The following is a 17949-nucleotide window of genomic DNA, read 5'->3' on the forward strand; positions in this document are numbered from 1 at the left end:
TGTTGTCTGTTCTTTCCCAGATCAAGTCCAGCGTGAACCGTAAGAATGCCAAGTATGTGCTCCAAGGAGAGTATGCAGGCACCATCTTCCGGGTCGATGCCGACACAGGAGACGTGTTTGCCTTTGAGAGATTAGACCGGGAAAAGGTCTTTGAGTACTTCCTTACTGCCCTCATTGTGGACAAGGAGACTAACGTCAACCTGGAGCAACCTTCCAACTTCACTGTCAAGGTTCATGACGTCAACGACAACTGGCCTGTGTTTAAACACCAGGTATTCAACGCGTCTGTGCCCGAGATGTCGGCTGTGGGTATGTATGTACCTAGTCTGCCCTCTCTCTCCTCCTCTCCTCAAACCAGCCTGAAGACACCTCTCACATCAGCCACCTCACTGTTCAGGGTCAGGCTCCAGCAAGTTCAAGGAAGTGGTTGTGGTGCTGTGGTGCCTCTTTACATGATTTCAGAACTTGTCCCTAAAGGTTAACCTCTGTTCGAGTCCCACTCTAAACCTTGTCCCTTGTCACAGATGGGTTCTGATCCTCATAACGTGTTAAGCACCGACGCTCCTTATAGTCTGGGCTTTGACCCTGTCTCCGGAGGGTGTCATCACACTCTGGCTTATATACTAGCCTGTACTCATCTTGTCTCCGGAAGATACATGAAAACTGCTTGGGGCCCTGCCGCCAGACTCTTTTGACGGAACCCTAGAACTCCAAAGGATGAGAAATGTGATCCCCACCCACCTGGAGGCTTTCCAATACCATTTCCAGTCCCTCAATCTCTCACCTTCAGAAGAGGCAAAATCATCCAGAACCCTCCTAAGTTTCTCTCTCAAACCCAAGCATCGTCCACTCTTCCCTTCTCCCACAAGGCACAAACTACCTGTTCTCTTTGCAGCCTCCGTGGCTGACCTGGCTAGGCCTACCATTGCTGCCACTTCACCCTTATGATGGCCCCTCTGGCACAAAGCAACCTTTCTTCCCTTAGCCTGGGTGGTAGGAACAGCAGAATCCCATCCACTCCCACTAGGGAATGCGGTGAAGGCCACTCGTGAGCAGACACACCAGAACTCTCTCTCCACAGGGACCTCTATCATCCGTGTGACAGCGGTAGACGCAGACGACCCCACTGTGGCCGGCCACGCCACTGTCATGTACCAAATCGTAAAAGGAAATGAATATTTCGCCATTGATAATGCTGGTCTGTATGACTAACCATCTTGGGAGGGTGCCTTTTGGAGAGATTTGGGGATGTGAATATTGCAGGTGCCAATGCAGAGGGAAGTCTAACCTGACAGATGTCACCAGACACTGGTGCAGGGAAGGAATACATAATACACATAAAGACATATTGGGACAGGTTAGGGGAAGAAGCAGACAGCTACCCAAGGCATGCACTCAAGTCCAGAAAGAAAATCAGGGTCTTTTCACCCAAGAGAAGACCAGTACTCAACAAAAAATGCTGGTTGGAAGGTCTTTGTATATGTTCAGGAACATCAGATTTGAACCCTACATGGCTACTCAGCTCTACAGTCCTTGGCCAAGTCAATTCATATCTATGAGCCGCACTTCCTTTGTCCAGAAAATAGGAATGTGCTTAGTCCTTTGTGCCATAGCTGTGAAATTTGAATTCGATTATGCACAGACATAGCCACGCCACATAGGGATTTTTGTGCCTTGTTAAGAGAAAAACTTTAGACCAATTAAATTTTATCGAGTTTAATTTTGCAAAGAACAGCTCACAAATTGGGACACCCCAGAAGCCAAACAAGTTCAGAGAAACCCCAGGGCTGCCACATTGTTGGGTGATATTTATAGTGTAGGAAAGAAAAAAAAAACACCCTGCAGTCTAGAAACAGCTCAGTTGGTTACAGCTGGGGTGTCTGCCTTATTTGAAAAGCTTTGAACAGGTGGCTGCCTATGATTAACTAAAGCACAGCCGCTGTGATTGGCTGAGCATACTCCTAAGTTAGGGGTTTGGTGTATTCACACCCTACTAGGCTGCCGTTCATCACAGAATGGTTCAAGTCTCCAAAGTACAAAAGGTTTCTCAGGCCAAATTTTGTTCAGTTTAACACATTTAGAAAACTAAGTATTGAGTCTTAGAAGCAAGAAAGAAGGCCAGTCTTCCAGAAGACAAGCAAAGACACAGTGCAACCAAGGTAGATGTCACTAAACCATTACAGCCCTCTTGGCACTAAAATTTGTAGCCACTTCTGTATATGTCAAGACAGACATCATTAATCAAGTACAGCACTCTCAGTACTAAACCATGGCAAGGCAGACATCACTAATCCATCAAGGCATGCTCACTCTGAGCCTGGAACTGGCCTTATGGTATTTCTCAACATAAGGCTCTCTCTGGCTAGGAACAATATTGGACCATACATTTGGCCAGCTTTTAGCCATACGGGGCATGGTACGGAGGTAGTGGGCTATCATCCTGAGGTTTTCAATCTCAGATATACTGTGGAGTCACCTGTTGGGACAATTTTTTTTTTCAGGACTTATTTTCACAAAGGATAAAAACTTGGACAGAGAGACAAAGGCTGAGTACAAGATCGTGGTGGAGGCACGAGATGCCCAGGGCCTTCGGGGAGAGTCAGGCACAGCCACTGTGCTGATCAAACTGGAAGACATCAACGACAACTTCCCCATCTTTACTCAGTGTAAGCCCCTCCCATCGAGCCTTAGTAGACAAGGGCTGGGACAATCCGGACTCGTGATTTGGGGGCTCTCAAGGAAGTACCCCAAACCTGTCTACATCTCCCCATATCCCAGGGTGCTTCTGAAGCCAGACTGTGGAGATCCTACTCCATCCTTAATCATTGCTACCAAGGTCACCCATTGATGACGATTGATGGGTCCCATCACAGACCAAACAAAAATCGCCCCTCTCCTGGGCCACTACAGAGCTTCAAGTGTCACTGTAAGGCGCCAGCAATCTCACCCAGATCCCAGACTGAGGGCCCAGCTATAAAATCCCAGGAAATGGGGATACAACCAACGCCTGGCATAAACCTACCCACAAATCGATTTTCCCTTTAAACACTGTCTGTTAAGAGCTTTTCCTGTGCTCCGGGTGAGACTGGGCAGGAAGAGTACGTGTGGATGTTCATGGCGCCCCCTAGCTCTGCTGTAAATCTGGCTTCAGTTGCCCCCCCCCATTACCTAGTTCTGAAGTAGCTTTGTTGTATATGGCATAAACTTCCTAAAGGCAAGGTTTGTCTTTCTTTCCTATTGATATTCCAAAGTACAGAATGAGCTTAGTAATTGCTTGGAGGGTTGACAGAAGGACAGACAGACAGAAGACAAGGCAGGCTACCTTGTTTTGGGACCTAGAATTCCATGGTCATAAGTTTCTTGCCTGCTTTCTGTAGCAAAAGAGTATATGACACCCAGATAAGGCCAGCACATGCCAGTAGCGCCAGCAACAAGAGACAGGCATGAGAATTAAAAGTTCAATCCAGCCTGGGCTATAGAGCAAGCCTCTATCTCAGAAGTCCAAAGGGTAGGGATGTGTCTCAATGGTGGAGTGTTTACCCAGCTCTGTGTGTGTGTGTGTGTGTGTGTGTGTCTGTGTGTGCCTGTGTGTCTGTATGTGTGTCTATGTGCATGTGTCTGCATGTATCTGTGTGTGCCTATATGTCTGTGCGTATCTGTGTGTGCTTGTATGTCTGTGTGTGTGTGTCTGTGTGTATCAGTGTGTGCCTGTGTGTCTGTATGTGTCTGTGTGTGTCTACGCCTGTGATGATATGAAGGGACAATTGTCTTACCCATCTCATTAACTCTTTGTGGTTCTCTATGCTTATCAGCCTCATACACATTTTCGGTGCCTGAAGACATCCGTGTGGGCAACCCCTTGGGCTTTCTGTCTGTCGAGGACCCAGATGAGCCTCAGAACAGGATGACCAAGTACAGCATCATGCAGGGCGAGTACAGGGACACCTTCACCATTGAGACAGACCCCAACCGTAATGAGGGTATCATCAAGCCCACAAAGGTACGTAGATCTGCAGTACTGAACCCGTTCACAGGCTGTGGAGTTTACAGTATTCAAAGGACACACTCAGGGACTGCTTCTGAGCCATAGCCCATTTAATGAGAACGTTCTTGTGCAGCTCAGAGACAGCCATGCGCTCGTAGAGACCAATTCACCGTCTCAGGCAGTGCTGTTCCAGTCATAGACCAGGGGCAAGGCTTTGGGTGTTAAATGTTAATTTGGGAAGTAATTCCTGGAAGCCTCAAGAGCGGTGACACGTGGCAAGAAGGTAGCGATCACTGATGAGCAGGCACAAGTGGGGGCATAGTCCCACAGGGGGAACATAGAGCACAACTCAGAGTTGCAGCCTGAAGGTCAGGTGCTGGCGTAAGCAGCCACAAACCCTGCCGTGCTGACAGGGAGCACTTGTTCTAGTATCATTTCTGTGGTGAGGATGAAATAACCTTGGCCGAAAGCAACTTTGGAACAGGGTGTATTTGGCTTACAGTTCCAAGTCGAGTCCATTGTTAAGGGGCAGTCACAGTGGCAAAGGAACTTGAGGTGGCTGGTCACATCACATCAACAGTTCAAAGCAGAGAAAAATGAATGCACCCATACTTCCTGTCTGCAGCCTCAGCTCTCTGCTAGCCTTTTCCTCGTACACAGCTCAGGACTAAGCCTAGGGAGTGGCGCTGCCCACAGTGGGCTGAGTCTTTCTGCACTAATTAACAGTCAAGACAATCCCCGACAGAAAAGGCCAACCTGACAGGCAACCTAATCTAGGTGATTCCTCACCTGAGGTTCCCTTCTCAATGGTTTCAGGTTATATGGAAAATTGATATTTAATACTCACCAACACAGTGTTCCCACCCCCACCAGCATTAGCTCCCTGTGTCCCAGCCAGTAGAAATCTCCCAGCATATATGTAAAGAATGTATACCAGAGGACACAAGTGGCCACTGGCAACAAACAAAATCAGACTGACTGCATCCAGAAGAGGAGAGGAAGGAGCTTTCATGTTTTCAGAATGTTCAGGGAGAGGACTGGAAACACACGCATAGCCACCAGAAGTCACAAAGCTCTCAGATGGTGGGAAAGATAGACAGACAGACAAACGACAGAAAAAAAATGTAGCTGGTATGTTCAGGGCTGCACAACAGTGCCAGCCAGGAAGCTGTTGCCTCTGTCCAGAGCAGCTTATGAGAGGTTGACTCTTACTAGCAAACTCCTATTCATTCCTCAAGACAAATAGGAAGGAATTTGCTAGACAGACAAAGGAGAAGCCTCCTAAGCAAAACCGTGAAAGGTGTTCCTTTGAACAGAACCACTAGGCTACAATCCTGAGAGGAACTGGAGCCGTGTGTGTCCTTATCGCTTAGAACAGGGCAGGGTACAGAGATGGGGGCAGTAAAAAGAAATGGGCTACAAACAATCCCTATCCTTGCTACCCATGCAGCCCCTGGACTATGAACTCATTCAGCAGTACACATTCTACATTGAGGCCACGGACCCCACTATCAGACTCGGGTACCTGAGCAGCACCGCAGGCAAAAACAAAGCCAAGATCACCATCAATGTCCTGGACGTGGATGAGCCGCCTGTCTTCCAGCGACGCTTCTATCACTTCCAGCTGCCGGAAAACCAGAAGAAACCTCTGATAGGCACTGTGGTGGCCAAAGACCCTGACAAGGCTCAGCGCAACATTGGGTAAAGAGGTGGTGGGCATGAAGTGCTAACGGCGCGATGGCCCTGACATGGGCATTCTTATGTCTAGTGGTCTGAGACCAAAGATCAGAGAAGGATACTGGCTTCTCCCAACATCTTCATGGAAAAATGCAGAGGCTGGCCCCGGCTCTTTTCACTAACACCCTTGTCCTACCAGCTCCTAGTATGTCCATCTTGTCTGGTCAAGGTCATCATCTGCGCTTTGAAGGACTTAAGACCATGACTCACATAAGTATTATCTGACGAGGCCTGAGAGTCAAGAGAGCAATCAGCCATCAGTGATGGTGTATCTGCAGTTCCATCACCAAAAATAGTTTAGAAATTAGTCTCCCAAAACACAAAGCCAGAAGTGTTGCTTTCACGTGACCTATAAAGAAATCACACAACCACAGTTCCTGTAACCACTGAGTTCATGGGTGGTCTCAGTATACTCTCCTTCATGACCACACAATCACACACCAATACACAAACGCTGCGTTTGTTGTTACTGTTTGTACTTTTGCTGTCATTTGTTTGGGGTCGTGTCCTGCACAACTCATCACTACTTGTTCCTTGTTCATTTTCCGTGGCTATAACTTCACACCATGGACTGGGTCATTTATGAATATCAGAGATCTCTTTATTTTAAGGATCTAAAGGCTTGGAAATCCAAGAGCACAGGGCCAGGATGTGATTGCCATTTAGTAGGGTCCCTCTTACTGCGACACGGTGAGACGCAATGAGCTTGCCAGCCTATGTCTCTCTTTGTCTCCTCCTAGAGCCACAGATCCACCATGCGGGCCCCGCCCTCACGACCTAATCTAATCATTATTACCTCCCAAAAGCTTTATCTCCAAACACCACAGATATATGAATTTGTGGATACAGTCTCCAACGCATGAACTTTGGAGGGTGTGGAATGACACATTCAAACTAGTGTCCTTCCTCATCTACCCTAACTAGATGTCCCTCCTCTCCACTCTGGGACAAAGGAAATATATAGATCTGCTCGGATTTCTTGGAGTCACATAATACTTGGTAGTATGCATGAATTCTATCCAATCTTATTTTACTGCACACGCGTAGCCAGCTGTGTCAGCCTTGTTGATCAAACATCATGATTTCCCCGCCGTTTGTTATACATTTAAGTTCTCACATAGACTTGACTCTACTTCGGAATAGCCCGCTCTACCTGCTCTGCGGCATTCTGCTTTAATGGAACAACTCTCGGCTGAACTTTAGCCTGCCTAACATAAGCCCTTCTCTACCTGTTTTTTATCCAATCTGAAATGACCATTCTTACATAGGAACATATTTTTGCTTCTCTTACGTAGCCCAGGCTTCCCTGGAACTGCAGCGATCCTCCCATCTCTGCCTCTTGAGCACTGGAACTACAGGGTGCATTCCACCACACCTGGCTTCACATGAATTTTAATATGGTTTCTTAAAATGTTTGTAGTCTAATGAGATTTTTTATTTTATTACACTATTTATCCTATGTATTAGGGGGTGGTGCACACCACAGCACAAATATGGAGGCCAGAGATAACTTATAGGAGTCAATTCAGCTTCTCCTTCTACCTTGTGGGACCCAGAGATTACAACTCAGACCACCAGGTTTGGCCACAGGTACCTTCGCCCCCTGAGCCATGTTGACGGCCCAAGAATTGATTTTATATATCAATTTTGGAATCAGCTTTGTTTATTTACAATACTGGGGACTATCGATGGCTCCACAAGCATTCTTTCTACTGAGCCACATCCCCAGACCTCTTTTATTATTTATTTATTTTCATGTTCAGACAGCATCCCGCTAAGCCGCCAATCTAGCCATGAACTCTGCCTCAGCTTCCTGCAATTGTCGGCCTGCCTCACCAGACCTAGCAGTATTAGGTTTTCTTGTTGAGAACAAAGCACGCCTCTCTGGGTTTGGTACATCTCATGCATGCACGCATGCATCTGGGGACCACTATCTTGCTGTCATTCTATTCCACATGGTTTATAATTATTTTGGGGGCTGTTTCTTTGGTCATAGACTTTATCTGAGAGATTGATTTATTTTGTTTTTCTTATACTAGTGGTGGAGGGATTGGAGGGTAGTGACGTAATGTGTTCTGTGATACAACACGGTCATGTTGTGTCCAGTTTTTTTACTGAAATACCATTAGTTTTATGTTTTTTAATTTTTTTCTGTCCAGTTAACTAAGATTTATCATTATTTTACCTTTATTATGTCCTATAACTTCTTTTCTAGTACAAGGGAGCGAAGCCAGGGTCTGTGCACACTAAACCAGTGCTCCACAGCTGACTGAGCTCAGGACCTGCAATTTTAAATCCTGTGAAATTAGCCAGCGTGTTCTGCTTACCCTTTCAGCCCTCGGTGCCGTGCCATCTGATGTTAAGCTTGTTTACATGCTATTTCTCTTTGATAAATTCTTCAACTTCTGCTCCTAACTTTTCTAGATTATCTGCTGCTGTAAAGGAGCGGGCGGTCAGCCTGGCTCTGTCGTCTCAGCAGAGACGTTTTGCATTCAATCTGTTTAGTGTTTCCATCATTTGTGCTGCAACTGATCTTCCCTTTCTTGTATCTTGCTTTATATTTTTTGTTTCTCAGGTGGAATAGGTTTCCTTTTGCTCCTTATCTTTGATATAACCCTTCTTTTTTTTCTCATAAATATTTGACTGGAAATTTACTTCTTTCTACAAAATCTTCAATGTTTCCTAGCTAAATGCATCACGCACACAATGCACCAAGAACTTCATTTCAGTTCCTTCCCAACCAGGTTCCGACTTTTGATTGAGAAATCTCTTAAAGTTTTCAAAACAATTTTCTCTTCTTTGCAGGAACAGGACCCATCTTTATGAATTATATATTCCCTAAGTTTATAAACATATATAAACTTATTATAAACTTTAACATTATAAGTTTATAACATTATAAACTTAGGGAATATATAATTCATACACACACAAATTTTGTGTGTGTGTGTATATATAAACTCATTCTCTGCCTTCTTATTTTAATGTATAATCTTCAGATCATAGATACTTCTCTTCAGAAGTCCCACAATATGTTTATAGCATTCACCTTTCTGCAAACATCTAGAGGATGTTCCTTTCTTCTTAAGGAATCTACTCTTTTGTTCCTGGAACTCTGAATTCTTCAGTTTCCTTACACAGCTGAGACAGTCAAAGGGCCATTGGCACACAGGTAACATATCACATCACTGTAGACTCGAGCCTTCTACTTATCAGAAAAACATCTATTATTATATTTTATATTACTCCTGCTTTATTTGTCATGGCTTCTCAGGAGTAGCAACTGTCTTCACACACACGCTCACGTACGCATCATCATTTTCCTGGTTTACTGAGAACGTCTCAGATTTTCACTTCATCTGTTTCCAGCTGGTTCTTATTTCTTGCAGATCTTGCTTTTGTTTGTGTCTTTCTTCCTGGCCTTTTCTCACCTGTTCTCTCTCTCTCTCTCTCTCTCTCTCTCTCTCTCTCTCTCTCTCTCACACACACACACACACACACACACACACACACATACACACACACACACACACAAGCTGCAGTGTAATAGATTTTAGAGTCACCTACTTAGTTTGATTTGTGGCAGGGTGGGGTCTCAGGTACCCCATCCAGTTGTAAGATAACCACGCCATGCAGGTCAAGCATCATCCTGTTGATGTGTGCATGTGTAGGTTCACTCTGGGTGGTAAGAACAGTGAACACTGGGAAGAGGCTTGGGGAAGGATGCCAGGGACGAATCCTGAGGTGCCTGCTCTGTCGTGCTGAGGACTTTGGAATCAGCAGCAGACAGAGAAAGTCATGAACCTCTTTCTCCTGGACAGATACTCCATCCGCAAGACCAGTGACAGAGGACAATTCTTCCGAATAACCAAACAGGGGGACATCTATAACGAGAAAGAACTGGATAGAGAAACCCATGCCTGGTACAACCTGACTGTGGAGGCCAATGAGCTGGATGCTAGAGGTGAGAGCCTTCATCTTCCAGGCCACCTGGGTTCTTCCCTCATCCTTTCAAAACCGACATGATTCATTATTTTGAATCTCTGAAGGTATTACAAGTCCCCGGGGAGGCATTCTCTGTCTGGGGTATGTTGAATTTCCATTTCAGAAAGTGTTGCTTGGACCAGCATCATACAGAACACCCACAACCTTGTTGGACATACAGAATAATAGGGTAGCATCATAGACAGAACAAGAACCCCGTGAACATCATAGTTTAAGAAGTACAGTAATAAAAAATATGCTGTTCAGGTGCCTCTGTAATGAGGCTCACTGAGGGCACACACTACAGTTTCTGAGGGTTTGGTCCAGTGAACAGCGATTGAGCAAAGGCCGTACCTGGACCAAATGCTGCGTGATTCTTAGTATTACATGCATTTAGCAAACAGTCCTTAGTGTGTGGACAGTTATATCTGCTCCAGTTGAAGAGCCAGTTTCAAAATAAGAAGCTGTAGACAGATTTTTCTTTGAGCCATCAGCATACACACACACACACACATACACACACACACACACACACACACAAAACCATGGAGACTTACTGTTAATGATGAAAGCTCAACCTTAGTTTAGGCTTGATTCTTTTCTTTCTTGCTTTTAGGTTACACAATACAAGGAGACGCCATTTTTATTAGTTCTTTGTTAATTTCGTACAATGAATTCTGACAATATTCACACCTCCCCAAACTTCTCCCAGATTCACTTTCTCTAAGCACTAACTGGTCTGTTTCTTTCTCTCTCTCTCTCTCTCTCTCTCTCTCTCTATATATATATATATATATATATATATATAGTCAAAGTCAAATTTCCAAATTTTGTTACTTAGATTCATGGAACTGTGGGACTGGGCTTGTTTCTAACCAGCTCTTAACAATTTAAATTAACCCATATCTTTTAATCCACTACATGGCTCGTTCACCTTTACTCTCTACTGCTCATCCTGCTTCCTCAACTAGAGATTGTTAGATTGTTAGGTTCTACAACAACTTGCGTAAATTCTGACAGATGCCAGGGGAGCTGTGACAATCACCCAGCAAAGAAACGTTCACTTTCCCACTGCACCCAGGTCCCAGGAGACAGCATTATTTAAATGAGTCCATGATTATTTGTCTAATTGTATTAATTTAATCACTTGTATTTGTTTGCTTGATTTACTTACTGATTTAATTACAACCTCTTAAGATGCACTGAGGGTGTTTAGCTCTTGAATTCTTACAAGCAGACTTGTTCACATATGAAGGTCTACCCCCTTGTTCTCCTCCATACTCCCTCCATCCATGACACAATCCTTGGGCTTTCCTTCTGCACAAAAAGTGGCCTCCCCCACACAGAGCCTCAGGACTATCCATCCAAACATCTTCCAGCTCCAGCGGCCAGCATCAGCTGGGCCCACTGTGGTAACAAGCGGTCTCTCCTTCAGGTAACCCCGTAGGTAAAGAATCCATTGTGCAGGTCCACATTGAAGTTTTGGATGAGAATGACAACCCCCCGGAATTTGCTGAGCCCTATGAACCTAAAGTGTGTGAGAATGCTGCCCAGGGCAAGGTGAGTTAACCTCAGGTTGGTGAGGTAGGGGGAGGGCAGTATGTTTTTAGGCAGAGGGCTAAGGAGCAAACCTTCCTACCCACCTAGAGTTCCCTCAGCTTACAGTAACTACATAACAGCCTGAATAAAATGTTATTCACATCTTACAGGCAGAGAAACGAAACCCCTGGAAGCCTCAGGGATAAGTGGGTGGAGGACGGTAGTAGACAAAGTGGCTTTGGGAAGACCATTCAAGATGATGCTGCAGGTGGCAGTCAGCCGTGGTTATGGCTAAACCCATCCTTGAGCCCCAAGATGCCCCCCAAAACCACACTAATCATTGTCATTACCCATTTCTTGCATCCAGCTGGTGGTACGGATCTCTGCAACAGATAAGGATGTGACGCCACCAAACACCAAGTTCAAGTTCGCCCTGAAGAGCGAGGACAGCAACTTCACTCTTATAAACAACCATGGTGAGCATTGGAGCAATCAGTTGGCTCTTAGACGGTCAGGGGTGTCAGTTAAGAGTCTTGAAGCACTAGGATTGAGGACTAGACCAACATGGGGTGACAGGTCTCCATAGGGTCTTTCAAGTTATGGGTTATTTTGTACGACTCTCACCATTTATGTTGTACAGTTGGTCGATGCTATGGTTAAAGCCAGCTGGCCAGGCTTCATGGGAACAAAGTCTGTAGGGTTAACATTATCCTGAAGAGGCTTCACTGTAAAGGAACATAAGACGGATCCAGGGATGCAGGAAGCCAGCCCAGTTCAAGCTATCGAAAGGTCCCTTTTAACACTGGGATCTCAGCTGCAACAACACTACAAATTTCCATATCATTCCAAAGAGTCCAAACTGAAAATTTGGAAGTCATGAATCCCAACAATGCAGTTGGGTTTGTTTGCAGTTCAGTCAGACTGGGTAGCTACCATAAAGTGGTCCCTGAACTGGATCCAGTTCACCAATCACAGCACATCCTTGCACATCTGTTCAGCCAATCAAAACCCAGAGAGTCTTGTGAGATCAGTAGCGCCCAGTCTGAGCTCTGGTGAAGACGTATGTATTAGAGTGATGATCTGAGATGATTTAATTCCATCTGAGAGGGCCCAGGTTTCTATGGCCTCTGCAACACCCTAAGAAAGAGAGACACCCTTGGGTATGACTGTACCAACTGTTCACCCAAACATAGGAGGAAATCTTCTTGTTCTTGGCTGATGACACCGTGAGAACCCCTAACTAAAACAGCCCGTTGTCATCTTTGGGGAAGACTAGGGAAGAGGGTCCCTGGGAGCAAAGGACAGGTACAAGGGATCAAGCAAGGTGAAGTTAGCCATGCTATGGTGACACTTAAGGACACACTCCAACATTCAGAAAGTAGCATTGCAAAGATACCTGTCACCCCATTCCAAATATATACCTCAAATGAACTAAGTAGAATCGGGGTCCTACAACAGAATAGAAAATTTAGAAGCCACCCTAAACACACATTCTGTACACAACAGAAGGCAAGCCTCTTGGTCTCAGAGTCATTTGCATACAAATGCCCTGCATATCAGAGCTTCTCATTTCAATCCCATCACGTGTCAGTGGCCTGTCATTTGCTCACAGTTATAATAGCCTTAAAACTGAAATGTGATGTAAATTATGAATAATGAGATGAAATTGGCTTTCATTTTAAATTCTTGACGTTTGGCTGGTTGTGTATGTGCCCACCCTGCATGGCTAAGTAAGTCCTCTGACCACACGTGTTACAACCTCCCAGAAACCTACAAAGGCAGACCGTCTGTCCTTTGCCCACAGCCACCAAACAGCAGCAGCAGAAGCGTGTGTGTGCGTGTGCACGTACATGTGTACGTGCATATATGTACACATGCATGTGCATGTGCGTGCGTGCGTGCGTGTGTGTGTGTGTGTGTGTGTGTGTGTGCACATGCATGCGTGCACAGGGAACGGACATTTAAAGGAAAGGTGGGATATGAAAGTCAGGATGTTCAAAAAGCTCCCCAGAGGATACTCCCGTGCACTGGGACTGGGGGCTTTTGTCACAAAAGCTGGCTCTTGGTTGCAGAATGCCCAGGGCCACCCTCTCCCAATGGCAAGTGTCAGTGCCACTTAGGGTCACTGGGAACCCAGGCTAGTGTTTATGGTTATAAACCTCCTTCTCAGTGATTCCAAGGTAGCATAAAGATGTTGTTAGACTGGTGCTAAAGAAAAAGCATTCTTTTCCCATTGTGTCTGGAAGCTTAAAGACATGCAGTAATGAGCTGAGAATAAGACTAAAGGCCCTGTTACTGTGATGAGGTTGGAGAAGAGGACAGGTGCATCCACTGGCCGCAGACACAGACCTTTGAGTTTTATATTCTGACTGAGCCGTTCTTCCAGCTGCTCACACCACACCCTCTACAAAGGGACAGGTCTATGCTCAAGGGACTGATCCACGAGGCCGGGAGCAAGAGGGCGGTGAAATCACCCAGGATGCCTATCCCCCATGGTGCAAGAGGGCTGATGGTCCCAGCAGAACCTCACCTTGTGGTCTTGGTGTTTCCAGATAATACCGCCAACATCACGGTCAAGTACGGGCAGTTTGATCGGGAGCACACCAAGTTCCACTACCTACCTGTGCTCATCTCAGACAACGGGGTGCCCAGCCTGACGGGAACCGGCACGCTAACAGTGGCTGTGTGCAAATGCAATGAACACGGCGAGTTCACCTTCTGCGAGGAGATGGCTGCCCAGGCGGGCGTCAGCATCCAGGCTCTGGTAGCCATCTTTCTCTGCATCCTCACCATCACAGGTCAGTGTCTCGTGGGACAGAGGGGAGACTCTGAGAAGGCTTCACAGAAGAGGCGGGGTCCTCCCTGGACCTCACACTTTCTTGTATAGGATACAGAGATGCAGATGTAGAACTCCACCAACCTGGTGCTTAAGCGGGTAGGAGAAAGGAGAGATGAGACCCAAGACGGTTCTTCAAGCTAACTCCATTTCAAAATAACCAGAAGCTAGAAGTGTAGCTGAGTGGTAGAGCATGTGCCAAGCAGGAGGTTCCATCTCTACCATTTCAAACAACAACAAAGGAAGAAAGGAAAGAAGAAAGGGAGGGAGGGAGGGAGGGAGGGAGGGAGGGAGGGTGGAAACATACACTTGACATTCATTCATTTGCTACCTATATTCATGTATTTTGAATGCATACTATATTCCAGGTGTTGTTTGGAGCATTGATTTACATTAAAATCATTATTTATTTACTTTATTCATTCATTTTAAGACAAGGTCTCACTGTATAGCCCTGACTGGCCTGGACTTCTCTACAGAGAACAGGCTGGCCTGGAACTTGCTCACATTTGCCTCCACCACTCCCGGCTTTGACTGTTTCTAAAATTCCTTTATAATTGAGACATCTAGCTTAGAATTTCACCAAGGGATTTCTTTGCTTTTGTAGACTTCCTCTAGCTTTAGCCTTTTGTTGTTGGTGGTGTTGTTTTTGTTTTTGTTTTTGTTTTTGTTTTTGTTTTGTTTTGTTTTGTTGTTTTGCTTTTGTTTTTTCTTTGTTTCTCGAGCCTTGCCACTTTCAGGGCACTGGAGGCTTCACCTAGGTTTTGTAGGAGCCAGACCTCAGACACGGATTTATGAAGCACTTTCAGTTCAGGGGTGAAGGCTCCTGCCAGAAAGTTCTTTCTCCGGCCGCACCGGCCCTGGCGTACACTGGCGAACTAGGATGCTGAGAGGCACAGACAGCAACTGTCCCAAGCTCTGAGCTTCCCACTGTGTGTGTCCATTTCCTGGACCCTCTGTGCCAGAGACCTTAGAGACAGACTTCCCTGTCATAAGAATTAATGATGATGGTAAAAGAATTGATGTCACCCCCAGAATCCCATTATCCCCTTCCCCAAATAATACTACTGTCACAGAGCAGTTCACTGTATCCACTTTGCAGTCAGGGAAACTGAGGCATGGGGAAGGACTTCATCAGGCCATCCTCTTTTTATGTATGTAACAGATTATTATGGTGGAGGTCCTGGGAGTCTGGGCTGGCTCCAGGAATTTGTAGGGAGGAGGGGACGGGGCACCCCACCCACAGCACCCTGTCTGACCCACATCTGTTGCTCTGGCTCCCTGACTGGCAGTGATCACTCTGCTCATCTTCCTGAGGAGGCAGCTCCGGAAGCAGGCGCGTGCACACAGCAAGAGCGCGCTTGAGATTCACGAGCAGCTGGTCACCTACGACGAGGAGGGCGGCGGTGAGATGGACACCACCAGCTACGATGTGTCCGTGCTCAACTCTGTGCGCGGTGGCACCACCAAGCCCCTGCGGTCCACAGTGGACGCCCGGCCAGCAGTGTACTCTCAGGTGCAGAAGCCACCGCGGATGGCGCCCCCAGTGCACGGCGGGCCCTCGGAGATGGCCACCATGATCGAGGTGAAGAAAGACGAGGCAGACAATGACGGTGGCGGCCCCCCCTACGACACGCTGCACATTTATGGCTACGAGGGCTCCGAGTCCATCGCAGAGTCACTCAGCTCCTTGACCACCAACTCCTCCGATTCTGACATCGACTATGACTTCCTCAACGACTGGGGACCCAGGTTCAAGATGCTGGCAGAGCTGTATGGCTCCGATCCCCGGGATGAGATGATTATCTAAGGTTGCCCGTCTCTGGGCCAGGGGACCAGAGTCACTGCAGCCTAGATCAGACACGCCTGCCATCACCTTCCCTGATTTCCAAGGAGTGGCACAGACTCTCCAGCCCAGCATCCCTTGCCGCTGGATGCAAAAGATCTTTCCATCCCCAGGGTAGCAAACTCCAGGTCCCATAAATAGCCAGGGACAGAGATTTATTTTGTTGATGGCCGCTCCAAATACTGGGAAAATGAGACCAGTGTTCTGTCTGGGTTCCCTCTCTCTCCTATCCCTCCACCCAACCCCAATATACACTACCATTCTAGTCTAGATTTCTCCTGCCCCTTCAAAATCGCCAAGCAAAGCTGCCTATGCTGAACTTTGAGGAGTCTTCCTTCCCCAAGGGCCCCTGAACCCTTGGTAGGGCTGTCTGTCTGAAGGCAGAAGACTGGATTGCGTGAGCTATGGGATAGAGCTCTGAAGCCTGGTCCTGAGGGAGGCTGTGACTCATCCGTCATGCCTGTTCTCAGGCGTCCTAGCACTGACACCTCCCTAGTACCTAAATACAGCCCCCCACCCAGTCCCTCTCAGGCCCGTCCAGGGAGGAAGGAGACTGTTGGCAGCTCCTGACCTTGGGTACTGAGGTGATCCAGCAGGCTTGCAACCCCATTTACTGCTTTACTGAGCAATGATCCACTCCGTCAACTTCAGGGAAATGGCTTGTTTAATTTGAAGCAACTGTGAATTCACCCAGGAAGGACTGTGGAGACCAAGGGTGGCAGGTCATAGAACAAGGAGAGCCTCCAGCCCACTCACCAGAAAGATCCTGGAAAAGCTGAGGAGCCCACCTGAGAGGCAACCCTGCCCAGCTTGCCTGGCCACTACACCCCCTTTTCTCTTGCTATCAGCTTTTCTCTCGGAGGCATCCAAGATGCAGCCTGGCTAGCGTCCCAACTCAAGCACAACTGTGTCACAGAGCCACCGTGCCATTTGCCTTTTCCTCTAGTGGCCACATCTCAGGGAACAACACCCGAGCACACCCTGCAGAATGCAAGGCTCCTGGCTTGCCCAGGACCAGTGGCATCTCTGCATCTCTCCCTTGGAGGGATTTGAGCAAATTTCCACTGAAGTCACAGCTGGAGGAGGGGGCATCCAGACACAAAGAGGTCCAGGCAAGGAAGAAATGTACCTTCAGCTCACCCTCCACTGTGGATCCCTTCACCAACAAGGCCTCTCTGCAGGGGATTGTAGATAGCACGATGTTTGTTTAACCAATAATTCGTTTTTCTTAATTTTTTTTACTAATAATACTTACTCGTTTCTAGTTCTTACAAATGTAGACTAAAGATTTTGCATAATAAACAAGTTGCTTTTTAGGTTAGCAATTTTAATTCAGTTTTTGTTTTAGTTGGATAAACAATCCCTGTAAGTTTTTATTTCCTGTTGTAGCAATTGCTGTAAGGATGGATGGTGACTATGTACTAGCCACCCCGGTGCACAAGATGTACTGTATCGTTTTATAACTAAATAAAAACATCTTGAAACTTTTTCACGTCTAGAGCCGAGCGAGCACATATAAAACACATACATATGCATGCATGCAAATGCACACACGGCCACATGCACACACATGCACACACCTGTATACCTGCTACCAGCCTCATCAGAGGACCTCAGAGGGCAAGGGGACCTGTGAGTCATAAAGAAAGTGAGTTATGGGCCCAGACAAGTGGCTCATTGGTTAAAGGGGTCTACTGTTCTCGCACAAGACTCAAATTCTGTTTCCAGCATCCATGTTGGGCAGCTCACAACTACTCCAGCTCCAGGGCATCTGACACACGCTTCTGGCTTAGAGAGCACCTGCCCTCAAGCGTGCGTGTGCCTGTGCACACAAAATTAAAGTAAGTCTTCTCCTTTAAAAAGAAGACTAACTGTGACAGAAAATGAGGGAGATTCAGTTTGGCATGTTCTGTGCATGCCCTACCCCCATACCTCCAGTCTGCAGCGGTTAAGGTTGCTGCTTGGCTGGGGGCATGGAGCTTCAACGCCATTTGCATTCAACAAAGAACCAGGCTCTTCCCT

General features: G+C 46.7%; 1 protein-coding gene across 1 annotated transcript in view; it reads left to right on the top strand.

Annotated features, from left to right (window-relative positions):
* Cdh5 (cadherin 5) overlaps positions 1-17415 on the top strand; it is a 40502-nt gene extending 23087 nt beyond the window's left edge. Inside the window, exons 3-12 of the mRNA XM_048431466.3 lie at positions 21-309; positions 1082-1198; positions 2502-2666; positions 3813-4000; positions 5436-5686; positions 9544-9686; positions 11142-11266; positions 11613-11721; positions 13798-14043; positions 15374-17415. Of these exons, the coding sequence (XP_048287423.3) occupies positions 21-309; positions 1082-1198; positions 2502-2666; positions 3813-4000; positions 5436-5686; positions 9544-9686; positions 11142-11266; positions 11613-11721; positions 13798-14043; positions 15374-15891 (2151 nt within the window). The 3' untranslated portion in view covers positions 15892-17415. The remainder of the gene's footprint in view (positions 1-20; positions 310-1081; positions 1199-2501; positions 2667-3812; positions 4001-5435; positions 5687-9543; positions 9687-11141; positions 11267-11612; positions 11722-13797; positions 14044-15373) is intronic.
* Positions 17416-17949: the final 534 nt, after the last annotated feature.

This window comes from Myodes glareolus, chromosome 22 (genome assembly GCF_982192425.1).
Source record: "Myodes glareolus chromosome 22, mMyoGla1.1, whole genome shotgun sequence".
Lineage (NCBI taxonomy): Eukaryota > Metazoa > Chordata > Mammalia > Rodentia > Cricetidae > Myodes > Myodes glareolus.